Source organism: Arabidopsis lyrata (genome assembly GCF_000004255.2).
Source record: "Arabidopsis lyrata subsp. lyrata unplaced genomic scaffold ARALYscaffold_3, whole genome shotgun sequence".
Lineage (NCBI taxonomy): Eukaryota > Viridiplantae > Streptophyta > Magnoliopsida > Brassicales > Brassicaceae > Arabidopsis > Arabidopsis lyrata.
The window spans coordinates 18,030,202-18,050,435 of NW_003302553.1; the positions used below are offsets into that span (position 1 = coordinate 18,030,202).

At 36.5% G+C, this 20,234-nt stretch overlaps 3 protein-coding genes and 1 long non-coding RNA gene across 4 annotated transcripts; 2 read left to right on the forward strand and 2 right to left on the reverse strand.

The window, feature by feature from the left end:
* Window positions 1–5: 5 nt before the first annotated feature.
* Window positions 6–1,510, forward strand: LOC9319857 (putative glycerol-3-phosphate transporter 5; the record flags this gene model as incomplete). Its single annotated transcript, XM_002883744.2, has 2 exons — window positions 6–621; window positions 703–1,510. Coding segments are annotated over 2 exons (1,158 nt in total), but the record flags the coding sequence as incomplete, so codon positions are not given.
* Window positions 1,511–2,956: 1,446 nt separating this feature from the next.
* On the forward strand, window positions 2,957–4,939 carry LOC9319858 (transcription factor VIP1). Its single transcript, XM_002883745.2, has 4 exons — window positions 2,957–3,522; window positions 3,628–3,760; window positions 3,855–3,939; window positions 4,059–4,939. The coding sequence occupies exons 1-4, from the start codon at window positions 3,026–3,028 to the stop codon at window positions 4,316–4,318; spliced, it is 975 nt and encodes a 324-aa protein (XP_002883791.1). The 5' UTR covers window positions 2,957–3,025; the 3' UTR covers window positions 4,319–4,939.
* Window positions 4,940–10,515: 5,576 nt separating this feature from the next.
* LOC110230401 lies at window positions 10,516–10,828 on the reverse strand. Its single transcript, XR_002333505.1, has 2 exons — window positions 10,648–10,828; window positions 10,516–10,554 (listed from the first exon to the last, which is right to left on the reverse strand). It is a non-coding gene; the product is annotated as an uncharacterized LOC110230401 (long non-coding RNA).
* Window positions 10,829–18,401: 7,573 nt separating this feature from the next.
* On the reverse strand, window positions 18,402–20,002 carry LOC110230122. The gene is made up of 3 exons (XM_021032116.1): window positions 19,814–20,002; window positions 19,171–19,534; window positions 18,402–18,495 (listed from the first exon to the last, which is right to left on the reverse strand). Exons 1-3 carry the CDS (start codon window positions 19,866–19,868, stop codon window positions 18,402–18,404), a joined length of 513 nt encoding a protein of 170 aa, XP_020887775.1. The 5' UTR covers window positions 19,869–20,002.
* Between the last annotated feature and the right edge of the window lie 232 nt (window positions 20,003–20,234).

The following is a 20,234-nucleotide window of genomic DNA, read 5'->3' on the forward strand; positions in this document are numbered from 1 at the left end:
ACTTTCTTGTGTTTGGAATGATGGGTAGTGGGATTCTTACTGTTGTGTTTGGTTTAGGGTATTGGTTGAATGTTCATTTAGTTGGGTTTTATATGAGTGTTCAGATTGTGTGTGGTTTGTTTCAATCTATTGGATGGCCTTGTGTTGTCTCTGTTGTTGGTAATTGGTGTGGGAAAGAGAAACGTGGTTTGATTATGGGTGTGTGGAATTCTCATACTTCTGTTGGGAATATTCTCGGTTCGGTTATTGCGTCTTCGGTTCTTGATTTTGGATGGGGTTGGTCTTTTGTTTTGCCTGGTGGGTTGGTGATTGTTTCTGGAGTGGTTGTGTTTATGTTTCTTGTTGTAAGTCCTCATGATTTGGGGTTTGAAGAACCTGGTAAAGAGATTGAGATCGAGATGAGTTTAGGTGAGAATGTAGAGGAAAGTTTGAGGAAACGGGAAGCTGAGGATGCAGTGCTTCTTGAAAACGTCGATGAATTGGATGATTCCTTGTTTGCTATCGGGTTTCTCGAGGCTTGGAGATTGCCTGGTGTTGCGCCTTACGCTTTCTGTTTGTTTTTCTCGAAACTCGTCGCTTACACGTTCTTGTATTGGTTACCATACTACTTAAGGCACACAGGTAAGCTTAAGCTTATGCATAAATGTTATTTTTTGTATAACTCAACTTGCATCACCTTCTTACTGTTATGCTTTGAAACAGCTGTTGCGGGTGTGAATCTCTCCCACAAAACCGCTGGGATTCTCTCGACAGTCTTTGACATAGGAGGAGTGCTTGGTGGAATATCAGCAGGGTTCATTTCCGATAAAATTAAAGCACGTGCACTCACATCAATCACATTCTTGGCACTCTCCATTCCGGCTCTAATTATGTACAGAATATATGGGAGTGTGTCCATGTTCATCAACATCATCTTGATGTTTATATCCGGGTTATTAGTAAACGGTCCTTATGCACTCATAACCACAGCTGTTGCAGCTGATCTCGGAACACAAGACTCTATTAAAGGGAATGGTCGGGCATTGGCGACAGTAACTGCTATTATAGATGGTACTGGTTCGGTTGGTGCAGCTTTGGGACCATTGCTCGCTGGTTACATATCGAGCAGAGGGTGGAACAGTGTCTTTTTCATGCTTATTTTTTCAATATTCTTTGCGGGTTTGTTCTTGGTTCGGCTTGCAAAGGCTGAGATCAGTAAGATGAGGTCCGGAGAATTGATAGCGTCGAGTGATAGTCAAAGCTGATGATTTTGATCCCAGCAGATTGTATACAAAGGTAGTATCAGGTACATAGATTCAAACAATACAATACAAATTGAGACACCACCTGATTTGTTTTCTACCATTTTAGTTTAGATGAAGCAAAGTCTACTATTTTTGATATTTCACGACATTGAAGTCGTTAACAAAAATATATGAGTAACAAGAGTGGTTGCATAATATGAATTTCGAGCTATGATCTTCATATATATAGTATAAGAGATTGCATTTTCGACATCTCTTTCTTCCTATATTCAATCTTTGCAATTCTGTTTTCGTAAATCCGATTTCAATGATATATTTGGTTATTTAAAAAGATGATGATTCACTTGGTGCATAATGATATATGTGGGATTCTTTGGAGTTCAAAATGATCTTCATTATGCACCATTTTCAAGTTTAAAACACAATGACTCTGAAATGTGTGTTTTTACTTTAATTTGCTCAGTTACGTCATCTAGCTTTACAAAACCCCTAAAGTAAATAAATATGCAAAACCAAGTATTTTATCAAATAAAGCTTAATCCAAATAGAAAAATAAATAAAAGAAAACATAATTCTTTTTTTGTCAACAACTTTTATTAGATTAATTTATATAAATCAATGTTGAGGAATATTGTTTACATATGTGATAATATGCGGTTGAGTACGAACAATAGGCATTGATCATCTTTTGTGGATTACGGATCCTATACTTGATTATTTTTTTGGGTCGGTTCGATTGTAATCAGTTAATTTGGTTTAGTATCATCTTTAGGTGGTTAAAATTTGTATGATAGTAAACTGACTAAAGCCGAGATATATGGTATGAAGTTTCAAACAATGATTCCGATTTTTCAACACCGACGCCGTGGAACAAATATATAGCAAGCGATCATTGTGAGGGATGCATCTAGTGTCATACGATAATTCTTGCGAGATATAGTTTGTCAACTTATTTTTTTTTAGATTGTCAACTCTTTAAATAACACGATATTCAATTATCAAAAATAAACAACTTGCCAACATATCTCAATAGCAAAAAAAAAAAAAAAAAAAAAAAAAAACAGCATGCCAAAATAACTTGTAGAAAATAAACAACTTATCAAAATAACTCACTAGCGAAATAAATAACGTGCCAAAATAACCACTCAGTTGCAAAAGTAAACAACACCCCAAAATCACTCACTAGTAAAAGTAAATAACATGCCAAAAGTTTAATTTTAATTAAGATTGAGTCAATACCAAAACATAATGACCTTAGATTTATATATTTTCATTATATTACCTAAAAACACAGAGTTCCATCAAATGTTTTGACTTCAAAATTTGTATGTTATTTTATTGACAAAAACAAGATTCAAAGTTATGAACTTAAGAAGGAAAATCATTAAATTCTAATAAATGGGAATAAAAACATGAGACTCGTATGTTGTTCTTAATCAATATAAAAGGAGGCTCGTGCAAACTATCCATCCAAACAAACATAAATCATATTCCAGTTTCTGAGAGGTTATTCTCAACTCTTTTTATTTCTTATACTCAACGTTTCAATTATGTTTTTGTTCTCTTTCTCTATAAACTGATGACAATCTCGATGTCATCACGATTCAAAACAAATGATCCTTGATAATTTTAAACATAGCTTTGAATTGTTTTCTTTTTGCCATTTTTCTAAAAAACATTTTGTTTGCATGTAAGAAAAAATGAGTTATACGTAGAAACATGACTTTTTTTTATATGATGCAGATATATACTCCATTGTTGGTCTTCTTCAATCCTTAACAATGAATGGATCTGACAATATCACTCCTTCCGGACCAAAGTTGATGACTCTGCCTTCACCTGTCTTCTCCTCCATGCCACCCTCACATGACTACTCCTCCTTGCCCCCATTGAGCCCTTCTCCGTCGTCATTCCGTCGTAATTCATTACCATCGATGAGCCTTTCTCCGTCTTCTCATGTGGAAAATAGAGACTCTTCCATTAGGGCTAATAAGAAAAACCATTCATTGCCTCCTTTGGGTGTAAAGAGAAGAGCAGCCAAAGACATTGAACCTTTAAGGAGACACAACAGAAGTGTTTCACTGGACAGTTGTTTCAGTGACTTACCGAAGTTGCCTCCTTCTCCGGGTAACGTTTCCTCTTCCAGTTCGGTTGATGGAGACGAGAATGCTTCCGACCTCGAGTTTGGTAGCAGTGATTATACTGATGATGAGTTGAATAAGATCGCAGAGAGTCCCAAACTTCAAGAGGTTAAATCTGATCCTAAGAAAGTCAGAAGGTAGTGAATTTTCGTGACTAAATTATTATTAGTGCTTCTTCTTTTATTATTATTATTTTTTTTTATCATGGTTTGTGACATTTATCCATATGGATGCTCTTACAGAATCTTGAAAAATCGAGAGGCAGCGGCACGTTCAAAGCAGAGGAAATTACAGTACATTATTGACTTGGAATATAGTGTGAACTTTCTTGAGAAAAGAAATACTTCAATATATGAAAAGATCAAGCTTTTGGAGGTGAGACATATCACATAAGCAACCATAAGCATGGCATGTCTAAATAGTATCTATAATGAATTTGGTAAATTTGTATTGTTTTATGTACATGCAGAATGATAAAACAATGATGATGAATGAGAAGAAGGAAATCACTATTCGAATTGAATCGATGGAGCAACAAGCGCAACTTCGTGATGGTACAACATCTTAATTTCTATCGATACTTTAGCAAGATTTTTGTTTTGCAACAACACCTTAAAAAATCCCTTGCTTTGTAACTGTAGAATATCTGTTTTCATTTCCTCTATTGTTGCAGCCTTGACTGAACAATTGCAAGCGGAAATTGAAAGGCTACATGCGGTTACAATTTCAAATGAAAAAGGGAATGTGGAAGCCCAACGGCTAAAGGAGATACCATGCTTGAACAAAAAAATGAGTGCAGATGTTGATCAAATGCTGGAGATGGAAACATGTGAAGTATTGCAGAACCATCGCGAATTTGACAGATTAAACATGCAACCAATGGACCCAAGCATGTTCAATTGGTCGCACCCAAACCCTGGTTTTTATGGATAAATATAAGGAAGTTGAGGAGACTTTAGAAATTCTATGGGATCAACGATTCAAGTTATAGTTCGTTTAAGTTATTCCATAGTATCTAATTTATGTTATGGGTCATGCTGAGAGTAAAAATGATGGTAACCGTGAGGCTTCCTTCAGACGATATGACCTTTTTATTTCTGTTTTGTTTTTTCAGTTCTGTTTCTTTTTTTCAATAAAGCTATGTTTGTTTTTTTTACTAGGTCCAATACTTGCCCATACATGTGGGGTTTTCTGTCCGTAATTTTATTTTTCTATAACGATTTAAATAGTTTGTATTATACTATACTTTTACCTAATTTATCATCTAAGTAATTGATTTTTCTTTACTTAAAAAACGAAATTTGCTTGAAAGTTATAAGTTAGGCAAATATTTTTATATATTAAAAAGAAACATTGTCTTATGTAATATGTCAAAACACTAATAATTACATTGCATATTATTTTAATTAAAAAATAATAGTTAACTCTTTGTAAGAAAATATATATAATTAATGAACAATTCTTGGGTTGAACCCTTGTATTCATCTCCTTTAGTTTTAGCCAATCATTATGTCATATCATATAACATTTAAATAAAAGTTAAAACTTAAACAAACAAATTATTTTAATTAATAAATCATTAACAAAAATATTAATTAGTTAACAAACGTAAATCAAAATTTACGGAGTCGTCGTCTTTTTTTTTTAGGTTTTCGATTTCTCGGACTAATTGTTTCATGTGATTGATGCATCCTCAAAGAAGAGGTGCCTAGACGCGATGCTATAACACAATTTTGATTGTGATCTTGTAAAAGGCTGAAGCTCATATAATATATCCTTCTCGCACGTGCAGGGGAGAGTTGAAGCTCTTGAGATAATAAATTTTGAGAAACTTGACGGTGCTTTACCCATTTCGGTTGCTCTTCTTTGAGGATGCATCAATCACATGAATCTATTAGTCCGAGAAATCGAAAACCTAAAAGAAAAAAGATGTCACTCTGTTAGTTAATGATTTATTTTTGTTAATGATTTATTAATTAATTAATTTGTTTGTTTAAATTTTAACTTTTATTTAAATGTTATATGACAACATGACATAATAATTGGCTAAAACTATAAGGGGTGAATACAAGTTCATCCCTAGGGGTGAACCCAAGAATTATTCATAATTAATTATATTATTCAAATATTGATTTATAGTTAATTTATGTTATATTGTTTATATATAAAGTAAGAAAATAGAAGTTGATTTTATTTAATTAATTATAAACTAGGGGTTGACCCGCGCCTTGCGCGGGGAAAAAAACTTTCCAAACAATTTTACCAACTCGATTGAATTTATTAAGTTGAGTGTTTGTATTTAAAAAACAAAACAAACATAATCGCATAATAGATAATTTATTATTATTTATTATTCTATTTTACAAATCTAAAATTGACATATTAAAATCGAACAATACAATAGTGTTTATTTTAAATAATTATAGAGATAAAGAAGACAAAAAAAAAGAAAAACACAAATTACCAAATGCTCGAGAGTAAGACCAAAGTGTTATGAGATCATATATATCAGACATTTATATTTTGTATACCATGCATAATTTTTTAAAAACCTGGGTATAATTAAGCAATTTAACTTTTACCGTCAAAACATAAAAATTAAGCAATCTAACAAAACAGTCGAACCAATTTTAACACCATTAAATTATACCAAAATAAACTTAGATAAGTCATTAAAACAAACATGGTCTTTAAAACAACGTAGTGGTGACACGTCGAATTTAACATCTTCGACCATTAAAGTAAAACATGATATTAAACGCAGTTCCTTGTGAAGCATTTTTCGCTCGCATTTTTCAGACACAAGACCAGGAAGACCATGGTTCGGCAGCAGACTGTCCAGATGACCTACGATAGTAGTTAAACATGAATAATCCATCATTATAATAAAAAAATAATACAATAATATTTGTTTAAATTACTTTTAGAAATAAGTAAAGGAACACAAAATACGAAACAATATGATTGAAAACACCATAAAACCAACAGAATAATATTCAATATTAGAGACTAACTCCGTATTTTTTAATATTTTGTAACTTAAGCAAAGAAACTCTGCATTACTGATACCTAAGCACATACATGAATGAACAGAAATTGAGTACACAAATATGTTGTTAGGAATTACGGATCTAATTCTTCCTGAAGAACACGAATTAAAAGAAAAAAAAAAGCACATAAGATTTATAGTGATTCACCCTCAACGTGAGAGTTACGTCAACTTTCTGCCGCTGTAGATTTCACCAAAATCAAAAATATTCGGGAGCTACAAATTCTCTCAATCTCTCGCTCTACCGCTCTCTATCTTCGATATTGAAGAGAGGCGACTACGAAAGATACATATAAAGAAAAAATCTAGAACAAATAAACATGAGTCAAAAACCCAAAATACTTTTAATAAAACGTTCAAAGACAACCATACTAAACAAAATAAAACATACGTTCACAACATCAATCATACGTTCACAGAATTGAACATACGTTCATATTCACTGAGATACTCCATTCATACGCCCTTTCTATTGAGATTTATCTTCACAACTCAACAATCTTCCACCTAGAGATTAATCACAATCTTTGGTTTCAATCTGGAGCGATGTCTTCTATTTTTTAGTTTAGAAGACCAACTAAGGTTACACACAACATTAGCTTATTATATGGCACAACATTCTTCAACATATCTACCGGATTTTGACTTCCCGAGACTTTTCAAGCACAATCACGCCATATTCCAACAATGATCTTTTGAATTGATATTTTTGATTTATATGCTTCGTTCGAGTATGGTAAACTGGGTTCTTTGCCAAATCTATGGCACTTTTGCTATCATAATGTAGTACACTCCTCTCATGGTTCTAATCTAACTCTAACAAAAATGATTGTACCCACATCATCTATTTTGCCACTTATGTTAGAGCAATATACTCAGCTTCACAGCTAGACAACACTAGGATCTTTTGCAACTTTGAACTCCAACAAATTGTAGTATCATCAAAAGTGTAAACATACCTAGATGTACTCTTCATGCTCTCAATGTCACCTCCATTGTTAGCATCAACATATCCTTGCAACCCCATCTCAGACTTTTTTTTTTTTTTTTTTTTTTTTTTTTTTTGATAAACCCTATCGGCTATCCGGTAGGCCCCGGTAGGAACGCACCGAAGTGCTACATAGTGGACTGGTCCACCGTGTTAACGGCTTGGCCCTTCGGGTTACCACTCTGCCTATCCCGAGTTTGGAATGCCTTCCGACTAAGTGCCAGGGGGTAGTCAGGCCGCCTGCATTTCTGACTACCAGGTAAACCAATTGGACCAAAGTCCAACTGACAGACTTCCCACAATAATGTTGATAACAGCAAGAGGGAGGAATCAAACTATGGGGAGGAGGGAGTTGCACCCATCCACCTTGGGCCCGCCAACCACCAGCCCACCATCATGTGGGCCCCATCTCAAACTTCCTGAAACACAACGATAAACTCGGATTTCCTTTTAGATACCTTAGAATTAATCCACTTAAACATTCCAATATTCTTTTTCCAGATTGCTCATAAACCTGCTAACGAATTCCACTACATGTGTAATGTCTGACCTTTACATACCATCGCATACATCAAGCTGCCTATTACAGAAGCATATAGAACTGTATCCATATATGTCATCTCATCTTTAGTCACATGTGACTGATCTTTAGAAAACCAAACATGACTCGTCAAGGGAGTACTAACCGACTTTACGTCATTCATGTCAAACCTCTACAGGTTTTTCTTCACGTACTTGTCTAGTGACAACTCAAGACCCTCCTTTCCCTTACTAATTCTCATCCCAAGAATCTGTTTTGCTTCTCCCAGGACATTCATTGCAAACTCTTTTGAGACTATTGCCTTCAGCTTGTCAATCTACTGCAAGTCTCATCCCGCTATCAGCATGTCATCAATATTTAAAAGCAATATCAATTCAGCCTCTTGAAATAACAAAAACAGTCAGCCTCACACCTCAATAACTCAACTTTCTTCATAAAGCTATCAAATTTCTTATACCACGGTCTTAGAGCTTGTTTCGACCTGTACAAAATCTGTTGCAACTTGTATGCCAGCTTTTCTTGTCCTTTGACATCAAAGCCTTCAGGTTAAATCATGTCAATCTCTTCCTCCAACTCCCCGTGAAGAAAGGTCACCATTCAATAGATGGTTAGTCAAATCCGAATTATGTATGGATCTCTTGTCTTCCTCTCGATTGAAAGAGTCACAAAACATTCAACCTACCATTGCATGCAGCAATAGAATTTTAAACAGATCAATTAAGAATCCTAAAAAAAGGCCAAAGCAACAAAAAAACTAACCTTTTCTCTGTATAGACGAATGAATAAGGGGATCAGACACACCGGGTTGAGTTCAGATGCGGCGAAGACGACGTAATAATGATAACATATTAGAATCTGACCAAGACTCATGAAGACCTAACGTTAACTTGACTGTAAATTTTTCCCGTTTCATTTATAGCATATTTTAATTTATGTAAATACCTTTTAATATATTATAAACATTAAAATAGCAAGATATATTCAATAGATCTTATAATGATATATGATTGAATATTAAATATTTTTAAAAGTGTATAACACATGCTTTACTGGATTTAAAATATTTTGATCAGCATTTGTATTTTATATTATATTGTACAATATATAGTGCATGAATCTACTCATCTAGTGATTCCCGGCAAACAATATATAATCATGCAGCCAAAGAGCTATGACTCATACTCCACTTTAATTAGAGCTGGATTAAAATTAACATCTTCTCCACGTTAAGTCAATATTACCAATCTGTCTTATTCTTCTAAATCTCTTTCGACTTCTACTAATTTTGGCTTGTCATCCCTAAATATTGCTTTAAATCATGTAAAATAGTGAATGGTTGTATAAACCGTCTTTTTGTATCACATTTATGATGTTGTGATCATTATGTGACAGTGTCATCTAAACTGTAATGGAAAATATTATCTAACTATGTTATAGTTTTGAAGTTATTTTTCCATCTATTTAACTCCAAATCAATTCTTCATTGTTTTGACAAAAAGAAAAAAAAAAAAAACTCTATATTATTTGTCAATTACACGTATACCCGCAAATAACAGAAACGTGTGGACTCATGTCATAGTTATCTATACACAGACCGAACTATCGTCATTTGGTTTAGCCATAATCTTTTATGTCTCTATAGTTATACTATGCCAAGAAAATAGTAGATTTTACCTGAGAATAATCGCTAGGATAAAATTGGTTAACTATCAAACTAATTACCCCCTTAATTTTGTTCCGAGGTTCACTCTATTTTAGAATCTACCAATGTGTAATATATTTTACAAAATAAGATTACCAGTCAAATAAAAAAAACTTGAGCTATTTAAAGAACACCAAATCTTTGACATGTATGGATGGGCTGCAAACGAAATTCTGAAACCCTGTGCTCACAAAATACTACCACACATACAGTACTAAACTGTATCGAAGGTGCAAAGCATAAAATTTAACTAATAAAACATGACTCTCGAGGAAAGAAACAATCCCATGTTTTTTTATAAACAAACCAAACAATAGTTAGGCTCAAGATGGGCAGTGGTTATGATTTTTTGTTTCTGTGATGAAAATGCAAGCAGTGGTACTTATTTTTCATTATCCATGTCGACCTCATTTCAATTTTTAATTGGAGTTTGACGATTTCTGGCTTAGGAAAAGTCCAAATGAAATGTATACGAACTTTTAGTTTCGGAAAAGGAAAAAAATACACGGGTCGCGAAATTATTATTAACAAAAAGTCAAAGAGAAAAAAAATTCACTGGAGGAGAATTTGATTAGACGCACTCAACTACGATACAAAGTAACACCATTAAAGGCTACAAACATCTAAAAGAATTGATCATTAGCAAATAGCAATAGACTCTCACAATTAAGATATAAGCCAAGGCTATAATCCAACGTCAGCACCTGAGAAAATTAAAAGGCCACCAACACTAATCTATAAAATTTAAGTGAACTTAAGAAAATTGAAACCTGACATATTTGAGAAGATTGTTCCTCCGATTCTTGAGTGTCGCAGTCACTAATTATATCTCTACGTCGAAAGGTTTTGCCTCCACCGCCACCGCTTTGATGTACTCAAACTTTCTTAGCTATATTTTTCACATCCACGAATAATTCTTTTAGTACTTATTTTAAAATAAAATAAAATTGAAGAATTTTCATTTAGAAAAAGTCAAACAAACCTTGTTCTTCTCTGCCGTGGACTTCAGTTCTGAAATGATGTGTTCTTTAAGCTCTGGGAAAGAACAGAGAATGGTTTAGTAAAACCAAGATCTTTAGCCCACCGGTTAAAGATTTATGGGTTGGGAACAACCACAGAAACCGTTAACGGAGGCATCGAAGTGAGATTCAGAGAAGATCTGAGGCTCATGCGTCGTAGAAAGACCATATATATGAGGAGAAGAAATGGGTTGAGGAATACCATCGGCTTTCGTCTGTTGTCTCTGGTTCTTGAAGTTGTCATGATGGCTGAGCGGATAGCAGCAGGACTCCATTGAGGGTGAGGAGTCTTCAAGAGACCAACGAAACCTGAGATGTGAGGACATGACATGGAAGTTTCTGATTCGGTGTTGAAAGGAGTTCTGCGACGGTCAGAGTCTAAGTCCGTGGGACTCGTGGCTTCCGTGAAGGCTGCAATTAATGATGTTGACACCGGGTGCAGTGATGTCAGGTTTGAGGATCCCTGGTGTAACGGAGTTAGGTCCTCTGGAAGAGAAAGAGGCCATGAAAGGAGCAGGCTTTGTGTTCAAGGTAGCGGTTGGTGCTTTGATGTAACCTTTGGGATCTTTCGTGGAACTTAGGTACGAAAACAAAAGCTTCACCATCTTTGTAGTCAATTTCAGAAGCAGGAAGCACATGAGCGTCTGAGATGATTACGTCTCTCTCTCTTGTGGTTGCATAGAATCATTCCCGCAGCTCCAGCAACGACTGCTTGCTGTCCTTTGTCCACATGCACGTGCGTTGTCTCCTCTAAGACACACCAAAATCTTCCCTTTCACCTTCTCCGGGTCTAAGCTACCTTTGCATATTCTATTTATATATCCAACATTAGTTGATTAGTGCTTATGTTACACATTCCCAAAAAAATGGATACAGCTTTTACTTACGCATCAGTCACATTTCCATTTGGCTACTTTAGCTTCTGCAGCACTGATGAGGCTGTACATCTTTTCTTCGGGCAAAGGCTTTGAGAGGCTTGTTCAAAGCGTTCAAAATTAATTACTTGTAGCACAAGAAAGAAAGGAACAGAAAAAGTGAAAACAGTAAAGATCAAACCTTGAAGCTTTGGCCGTTGTTCAGCTCAACAAAGGCTTGAAACTCCCGATCCATAGAGCTAGCACCGACTGTAATAATCCATGGTGCAACCTTTGAGACAGTTCCAGACTTAGGATCGGAATTCCCAGCAGAGCACACAGAGATTCAATGGCAATGCCATCGCTCATGTAATCTCCTGTAACAGGACAAACCGGTAACCGAGAATAAGTTAAAATAAATCCAATCCAGAGATTCACCGAGAATCCGGAGATTGGCAAATCAATGCCCAGAAGGTGAAGGATCACCTCGAAGATCTAAGATTCGGTGTTAATGGAAGATGATGATGATCGAAAGAAATAAAGGAGATTGAAGAAGTTAATTTGTGTTTCTGATTGATTCTCAGAAAATGGCTAAAACCCTTCAAATTGTGGCCACCATGGTTTGGTGGTCTAAACAAAGGGAAAAATGTCATTTAATAGCCGAACTTTCAAATTGTGGCCATTTGCCACACCAACTTCACAAATGGCCAATTTAAACATGATAAAAACGTTGACTTCCGTTTAGCACAAGACAAAATCGTTGACCAAGCCAAAACACCAAGCCGTTAACAGATCCGCTAACACCCGTTAACACCGTTAACACCTCCGTTAATGCCCAAAACGACGTCGTTTTAGAGCTTACTCGAAACTTCTAAAAGCTGAAGAATCCCCAATTCAGAGAAATTTCCAAATCGATTTCAAACCCTAAAATTTTCAATTCTCAACAATTCACAGCATTATCTTCCTTTTGAGCTCGAAATCTTGTTTTTTTCATCGAATTCTCCAATTCTACCAGAGATATGAGTTGCAATTCATGTGTTCAAGATGGAGGTTGCGAGTTCCGTGGCTTTCCTTCGAAGTGTCACTGCGGCTTAGACGTTGTCATACTCACATCGAAGACGAAGCAGAACCCAAGGAGACCGTTCTTCCGTTGTCCAACCTTGAATGATGTAAGTAGATTTGATTTAGTGTTTTTTGGGTTTGGTCGGTAATACATTTTCAACGTGATCGCAGGGCCATTTGTTTAAATGGGTTGAAGATTGTGTCTACGAAGAGGTTGTAGACGCTAAGCCGAAAATCTCCAGCATTGACAATGAAATAAACAATGTCAAATGTGAGGTTTCAGTCGAGATTGCAGAGTTAAAGTGTATGATCAATGAATTGAAGGAAGATGGAACGTGGAGCAAAAGAGAAATTAAGAGAATCAAATTGTGGTTGGTCTGCATTTGTTTAGCTATCACTGTAATTGTTCTCCTAATGTTGTATACTTCCAAAAACCAGAAACTTGTTCTAGGTTACTAGTTTCTTTGTTAGTTGGTATGTGTTTTAGTTGTTTGGTCTTTTGTGTTATGTCTTGTTGTAATGAAATGCTAGTTTGGCTTTGTCTTGTTTGTGTGTTGTGCCTTTGGTAATGGAAATATGAATTGTCTTGTCTTGATCAATAATATTTTTGTCAGAAAGATCAATAACCATTCATACAACTAAATAAAAAGAACAATACAAGTCATAGAAGAACCACACAACAAGAAGTTAGGTTCAAACATACCAAAATACTCCGATTGAAAGGTTTTGTTCAGACATAACAAAAAAAATTCATAAAATCTTCTTCAAGTGGAACACTGAAACCATGATGCAAATCTACCTAGTCCTTGTCCTTCTGGTTGTGCTTCTGGTTGAGCTTATGGTTCTGCTCCATGCGTTTGATGAGCTTGTGCACCGTGTGATCGCCGATTTGATGTAGCTTGTGATCCTTGTGAACCAAGATGAGATTGTGATCCTTGCCCGTGGCCTTGTGAACCAAGATGAGCTTGTGATCCTTGCCCTTGTCCTTGTGAGCCAATATGGGCTAGACCCTGCAGAATAACATAAGAAAACACAAGAAAATAAGCTGAAAACCATTCATAAAAGACTTAAAACCATAACAATAGACTCTAATAAACCAAGAAAACTAACCGACTGTTTATCTGAGATGATAGCTAGATGTTGCATTTCACAGAGACCCAAGCTAGCAGAGAGGTGTCTCATAAACCAGTCCCAATTATCATCGTTTTCTATCTCTACAACTGCCCAAGCTATAGGAACAATCCTATTATCGCCATCCTTTCCAACAGCAGCAAGAAGATGACCCTTTATATCCCATTTCAGAAAGGCTCCATCGATTCCTATCACAGGTCTACAAGTTTGCTTCCAAGAATCCTTCTGAGATTTAAAACATGTGTATAATCGATAAAACCTCTGCTTGCTTCCAATAACAGGTCCTGGAACTGTCTCTATCTCAAACTCTGTCCCTGGATTCTGTTTTAAAACCTCAGCTTGATAATCCCATATTCTTGAAAAGTGATCATCATGACTAGCATGTCTTGCTCTCAACACTTTGGTCTTCGCTTTAGCACACTGATCCGGAGTTACTTCCAGCTTGTATTCTCTCTTAATTTCAGCAACCATCTCGTTTTTTGTAAGTTTTGGATTCACTCTCAGCCTTTCCTCAAACAATAAAGCAATTGAAAACCGCTTCAACATCTTAGAATAGCCTGACCTAACACAGATATGCTCACTGTCATAGGCTCTTATTTGCATCTTATGTTTTGTTTTCTCATATGAACAATAGACTCTCCAGCCACAAGGAACACCATCATCACCAACATAGCAACACTTAGCAGCAACTATCAAAGCTTCAGACCTATAGAGTTTAATGTCATACCTTGTCTTTAATGAGTATCTCAAAAGAGCAAGCTTGACGTCATCAGGAGTGTTGAAAGTTTTCGCCAGAGCTAGCAACACCTCTGGATCCTCTTCTTCACTTTGATTTCCCTCTTCCTCGGCTCTGTCTTCATCTTCGTCGTCCGATGACAAAGGATCTGGAATCTTGTCATCCTCCCAGATATCATCCCCACTGTCAGAATCAGTACCACCTTCATCTCCTCTTAAAGCTTCGGGAAATCTTCTTCCATGTTAACATTCTCTTCCACAGCTAAACCACCATTATCATCGTTCTCTCCACCATCAACTGCATCATCAACAACATCGTTATCTCCACCACCAACTGCATCGTCAACAGCATCACAGTCTTCATCACCATACACGGCGCAGTCATCTTCGAGGTCAGGCTCATTCACCATTTCAGGCTCTTCATCCTCCTCTTCTTCATGTCTGACTCTCCTACGTTTCCGACGCCGTCCAGAAGCTCCACCTTTAGCTCCGGCAGAACACTGTGCTGCGCCAGCTAACTCTGAAGCTTCTTCCGCCCGAGGACATGGAACTCCATCTCCGATGACAACCTCTTCATCTCTATCTACTTCGCCTTGCATTGCAGCTTCAACAACAGACCCAATACAGCTTCAATTCACGATTTCCTAGTTCATCGGAACAATTTCGATTTTGATAAAATTAGGGATTTGATTTTTTTGATTTGGGGATTCTATCGAATTGGGGGTTTAAAGTCGATTAACCCTAAACGACGTCGTTTTTGCGCAGTAACAGAGGCATTAACGGAGGTGTTAACGGGTGTTAACGAGTGTTAGCGGATCTGTTAACGGCTTGGTGTTTTGGCTTGGTCAACAATTTTATCTTGTGCTAAACGGAAGTCAACGTTTTTATCATGTTTAAATTGGCCATTTATGAAGTTGGTGTGGCAAACGGCCACAATTTGAAAGTTCGGCTATTAAATGACATTTTTCCTCTAAACAAATGACCAAAGATGATAAGTGAACCAGAAATTAGAAAACTAAACCGGTTACCGGTTTATCCTGTTACAATACTCCCCTGTCGAGAACATCCTTGTCCTCAAGGATGATAAGCGAAAAAAACTTGGTAGAGCTCTTGATCATACCGTTTGGTTCGTCCAAGCTCTGGTGGCCTTTGAAAGTGGTACACTTCCAAAGAACAAAATTCAGCGAGAGAATTAGCAACATATATTGCCTGCATGAACATTTCTGTCACATCCATCTCTTGGGTCTAGTTATCATATCTAGCCTGCATCTTCTCGCTTTGAATTTCAGTACTAAACTTCCCCAAATCGTAGTAAAGTCCAACTTCAGAATGAGTATTTGGCGGTCTTAGAGGAGAACCATATATGAACCTCTCCTCAAACATGGTCAAAACCAATTCTTCTAGTTTACCAATCTTTCCTTCGTTGTAACAGTTAACCAATTCAATAAAAAGCATACACAGATTTTTGAGGTTCCTTTAAGCTGTTGTAGTAGCAGTAGCACATTTGGGGAGACTGTTGCTAAATTGCCCATTGCGAATGACAGCTACCATGGATTTCGGTTGCAGTTCTAAGACAAAGCTACCTTTGTTCCATCTATCCTATTTATCAATACCAGCTTTACTAATCATACACTCTTTCACAGTCAAAGCTGATATGATCTTGCCAAAAATACCATCTTTGGTATAATTAACTCCCAACATCGTAGCAGCTTTGTCACTACCATCTTCATCATTCTTAAGCTTCTTTTCTACGACAAAAACCAATCCTTCATACTTGCTGCCATGAGCTTCCATCAAATAATAATTGACCAGTTGCAAACACTTGGACCTTTTATGGACAACATGCAACTCTGAATTCTTAAAATCAGGTAAATAGATCATTAACCAGTGCTTCCATTTAACCACATTACCACCAAAAGTCGTTGACCTCTTACCTCCAAGCTTCAATAACCGCTTATACCTTATAACCACATTAGCATTAATAGAGACCAATTCCACCAAAAAATAATACTCTGCAACCGTAATGTCTTTAACAACTATCACTTGGCAGTGTTCTTTGCTTTCGCTTCTCACTTTGTGTCCAAGTAGCAAAATATGTAGAACTTTAATCCCACCAAGCAGCTTGACACAAAAGAACAATGCTCCATACTTATAATTGCTGACAACCATCATTATATTCCTTAGAATTGTAATAGAAACCTTTGAACCTTTTTCTCAAGGAATGAATGATCAAAGGAAACATCTTGTTTTTATCAAAAATTTCTGAAACTTTAGGACCAAAACCAGATGGATCCTTTGGAGACTCTTTGATGACCATAATTACTGTGAATTTCCTTAGCTCTATTTGTGCCCATCGATGCCTCAAAGATTTCTTCATGATGTGATCTATTGTTTGTTTCCGGTGGACATGAAGTTCTACCTCTGCTCCTAACCTCATGTTACGTATTCCCATGCCGACTAATAACTTCCACACATCATCTACTATTGCCTCTCGAAATTTCCTATTAATATTAATGATTCCTTGTAAACGCATCCCATGAAACTGCTGCTTTATTTTCATATCACTATACCACCATCTAAGTTGCACTGAAACGGTTACGGGAAACGGGATAAAACATTCTGGCGATTTCTTGATCTAGTTGGTCCCTGGCTTGAACACCAAATGCTCTTTCAATAGGTGAAAGAGCCGACTTTCTTTTCTTAAAAGCAGGATCCGTTTCACAAACCAAAGACACTTCTTTTGGACCAGATTCTTTTTTTCTCGTCTCAAACTCGTTTTCCAACCTTTACAGCTCAAGCTTCTCATTCATTCGTATTTTCGTACAAGAAGAGATGCCTAAGATTTTTGATCCCAAGCAAGTGAGCTTTAACTCTAGAATACGACCCTTGTCGTTTCAAATTACAAAAGCTACATTGAATTTCCAGGTTCCTCCTGCTCCTGCTTTCGCTACTTTTTCCACATAACTCCACAGTGGAGCTTCATCACTTTGATTTGAAGAGTTTGCAGATTCATTACCACTGACCTATTGAACAATTTTGTAAATGATGCCCCTAAATTTCTTTATAACATCTGATGCCCTAAAGCCCTAGCTTCATGAGCTTCTGCCACGGGCCGGGCCTGTCCACTGTTATTACCAATATGATCACTTTGTCCTTGAGAACTGTTCATCTGCCAAATAACATAATATAAATTAAAATTAATCTAAAACAAAGAAACAAAGAAGTTAAACAAACGTGATGAATCTCTATGCTATATTAAAATAATATTCAAAAGTAATAAGAAAAGAGAAGAAGAACTACTTACTCTGGTCAAAAGGTCGTTTCACGTAGACGTAGTGTCGTGAAGAGAAGATTGTGATTGTGAACTTGGTGAAGAGAAGTTGAGAACGGCAGAAGGCTTTTAATATTGTAGTCGTGCTAAACCTAAGGACTCTTTTAATTAAAAACCATAGAACATGTCTTTTAATTCCTTTTATGATTGAGTTTTCTTTAGGAAATTGACAAAATTGCTTATTTAAAATTAGGGACACTTAATTTATTCCCAAAACGTGTCGGAAACGTCCCTATATCAGTTCCAACACGTTTCCATTTTTTGCTGGCGTCCCTAACGTCTCTGAAACGTGTGGGAAACGTTTTTAGGCTGTCCCCAGCAAGTACCCGTCCCCGAAACGAAGCTGGGACGTGAGACGGCTGAAAATTAACGTCCCCGTGCATTATGAGATTCACTTATCCAATCCCAGTGGTCTTGTACACAAAATAATTTACCGGCTTCCAGACGTAGTTAGCTAGAGATAATTTACCGGATAGTTTCTCTTCAGACCACTTACTCATATCTCTAATGCAACAACAGACTTGGAGATTCAAAGCTATCAAGCTATGATCAAGTTTCTTATCCTTCATAACATCGTTTTCAACATTCATTAGCTTCTTCTTTTCTACACCATAAACCAGTTCTTTACACTAATATGACCTTGATTTAGCTCCTTCTTATACTCCCATCCAAAGAGCTCTAATTTTGCTTCCAAACTCCTATTATAAGCCCCAAAACAGACCCATAATTTCAAAGCATCACGAGTAATTAAGCAGTTTAATAAGATCAGTCCATCACCTTGTTGTGCTTCCAATAATCTGACATGTGATCCCCATACCATGACATACTTTTCACTTGATTTCTCCACAAAAGAGAAATTTGCTTCTCTCTGAATTGCTTTTAAACTTGAATCGACAGGACTTTGTACACTTCGTTGGCAGCCTCTTACTTTGTACTCTTGGGTGCATTGAATCGAATAGTTGGTGTGCAACACGGTGAATACAGTGCCGGCTTAGCTAGGGGGGCAGAGAGTGCAACCATTAGGGGCCCACACATCAAAGGGGCCCACAAATTTTTTTTTGTAAGCAATACCCAAAAAAAAAGTAAAATCTGTGTAGGAATTTTGTTTTTTTAATCAAAAGGGCCCATAAATTTTGTATTTTTATGTAAACATAACGACAAGTTTTCTTTTTCTTTTGTACTGGACTAAAAAATTGGATCTTAATTTTCTTTACCCACACATCAAAGGGGCCCATAATTTTTTTTTTGTAAACGTTGTTTTTTTGGTTTTTTATTTCTCGAAACGTTTTTTTTTTTAATATAATAGGGGTCCTATTTTTGTTTTTGCCCCGGGGCCTATCAAATGCTCAAGCCGGCGCTGGGTGAATATTAACACATGTAAATCTATGGGAACGTGGCGACCTCTCAATCGGATGTGACACTTGGTCCGGCCTTGATTCGTCCTTTGATCGTCTTGATTCATGTATGTCGATAGCACATCTTTGATACCACTCTCTTGAATCGATGAACTTGTTTCAATCCATTCTTTTGCACAGAACGATTCCACTTCCGGGTTCAAAACTTGAAGAACGGGAACGTCAGTTCTTTCTGGAACAGCCTTAATCATGTATGATTTGTTAAAATCTTGAGGATCGTGAGATAGAGGTGACTGTGATGGTGTTATCGGAGTGATCGGCGAAGAGAAGTTGGATTCATGAGGTTGACTCGGGGAGATCGGATTGTCAGAAGCTCGTTCATCATCACCAGGGCCGGTCTTAGGTTTATGGAGGCCTAAAGCATTTTTTAAAGTGTAAGAATTATCTGAACCTGAAAAAAGAAAAATTGCTAAAAAATAAGGGTAAAAGTACTTGTGGTTGCTCGAACCCACGAGCCAGGAAGTGTCCAAAGCCTACATAACCATCTGAGCTACTTGAAATTATTAGAAATATCTGTCATAAATGTAATATATAAACTGGGGCCTAAAGCACATGCTTTGGCTGCTTTATGGACGGGCCGGACCTGATCATCACTCTCAACCATGACAATTCGTAACCTCTTGTTCCCACTGAAGCGCCGTCGTCGATGGCAGCATCAAACGCAATATTGAATCGAAACCCTATTTAGCGATGGAGAAGGAAGTTCCCAGCGACAAAACGATTGACAATATAAGAAGCGGCACCATATTCTTATATTTATATTAGGCTAATTAGGTATGAGTATTAGGGTTTAAATTAGGTATGAGTATTATCGCCGTTAAGAAAGAAGTAAATAACCTTATATCTACTTTATTTTTATAATCTACGAATTATGGTAAAGTTACATAAATTCCAGTCGAATAATTAATGTTGTAAATGGGCCATATAATTATTAAGAAGCTAATCGAAAGGCCCATATATTTGTCTAGTGTCATTAATCGTGTGGTGTTGATCGAACGGTTATTACTAATCCCTTTTATTTT